Raw genomic sequence first — 1,338 nt, 5'->3', positions numbered from 1 at the left:
CCTGTAATCCCAGCACTTTGGGAGGCCAAGGCAGAAGGATCACTTGAGGACAGGAGTTCAAAACCAGCTTGAGCAACAAAGCAAGACATCCCCCCCTTCCCCCCATCTCTACAAAAGATAACAGTAAACATAATAACATAATTAATTAGTTGTGGTAGCACATGCCTTTAGTCCTAGCTACTTGGAAGGCAGAGGCAGGAGGTTGACCTGAGCCCAGAAGGTTGAGACTGCAGTGAGCTCTGATTGTGCCACTGAAATCCAGTGTAGGTGAGAGTGAGACCCCAACTCAAGACAATAAGAGGGCATTTTGTGGGGCCAGGGCGAGAGGATTGCCTGAGCCCGCAGGTTCGAGACTAGCCTGGGCAACATGGTGAGCCCTCATCTCTACAATAAATCAAAAAATTAGCTGGGTGTGGTGGTGCACACCTATAGCTCCAGCTACTTGGAAGGCTGAAGCAGAAGGATCACCAGAGCCCAGGTCGATGCTGGGGTGGCTGTGAGTATGCCACTGCACTCCAGCCTGAGTCACGGAGTGAGACTCCTACTCAAAAATAAATAAATAAATAAGAGAAAGAGACTCCAGACCCTCCTCACCACCATGTGAGGACACAGGGAGAGGGCAACCATCCAAGAACCGGAAGGAGAACACTCACCAGGCCCTGAATGGGCTGGCACCGCGACCTTGGACTTACAGGTTCCAGAACTATGAGAAATAAATGTCTGTTGCTTAAACCACAATCCATAATATTTTCTATTCTCACGTGAATCGAGCAGGAGGCACCCAAGTGTGGACCCTGGGTCTGTGTGGGGAGGGGCGAGCCCTGAACGGGAATCAGCTCACCTGTTGATTTTCTCATTCTGCGAGTGTTCCCCATCATCCACAGCCCCTAGCGGGATCATCACCACACTCTTGTGGATAATCTCCTGGAATAATCTGGCAATGGGAATGGTTGATCCATCCCGGATCATATCTGGTTCTGTTCCAAACACTGAAACACAGGGAAAGAAGGCACTTGAATAAAATAGTGACAAGACCACCTCCAGGAATCTCCTTGAATAAAGTGTTTGCTTTATTTTTGTCTTTTTCTTTCTTCTTTCTTTTTCCTTTTACCATTAGATTTGGTGCCTGGGGTAAGTAAGTTCCTTGATATCATGCATTTTATATTCTAAAATAGACAATAGAACCAATAAGAAAACCCTGAATGTCTTCGTTAGAATTACCTACTTAGCCGGGCTTGGTGGCTCAGCCTGTAATCCCGCGCCTTTGGGAGGCTGAGGTGAGTGAATTACCTGAGCCCGTGGGTTCGAGACCCGCCTGGGCAACTTGGTGAGACCTCA

General features: G+C 48.2%; 1 protein-coding gene across 1 annotated transcript in view; it reads right to left on the bottom strand.

Moving 5' to 3' along the window:
* The window catches only part of CNDP1 (carnosine dipeptidase 1), a 60,500-nt gene that overhangs the window by 2,626 nt on the left and 56,536 nt on the right, over window positions 1-1,338 (bottom strand). Inside the window, exon 11 of the mRNA XM_008073938.2 lies at window positions 842-989. Coding sequence (XP_008072129.1) covers window positions 842-989 — 148 coding nt within the window. The remainder of the gene's footprint in view (window positions 1-841; window positions 990-1,338) is intronic.

The sequence above is a fragment of the Carlito syrichta genome, unplaced genomic scaffold (assembly GCF_000164805.1).
Source record: "Carlito syrichta isolate Samal-C Ts95f unplaced genomic scaffold, Tarsius_syrichta-2.0.1 Scaffold316215, whole genome shotgun sequence".
In the NCBI taxonomy this organism is placed as follows: Eukaryota; Metazoa; Chordata; class Mammalia; order Primates; family Tarsiidae; genus Carlito; species Carlito syrichta.
This window is presented reverse-complemented; position numbering and strand designations above follow the sequence as displayed.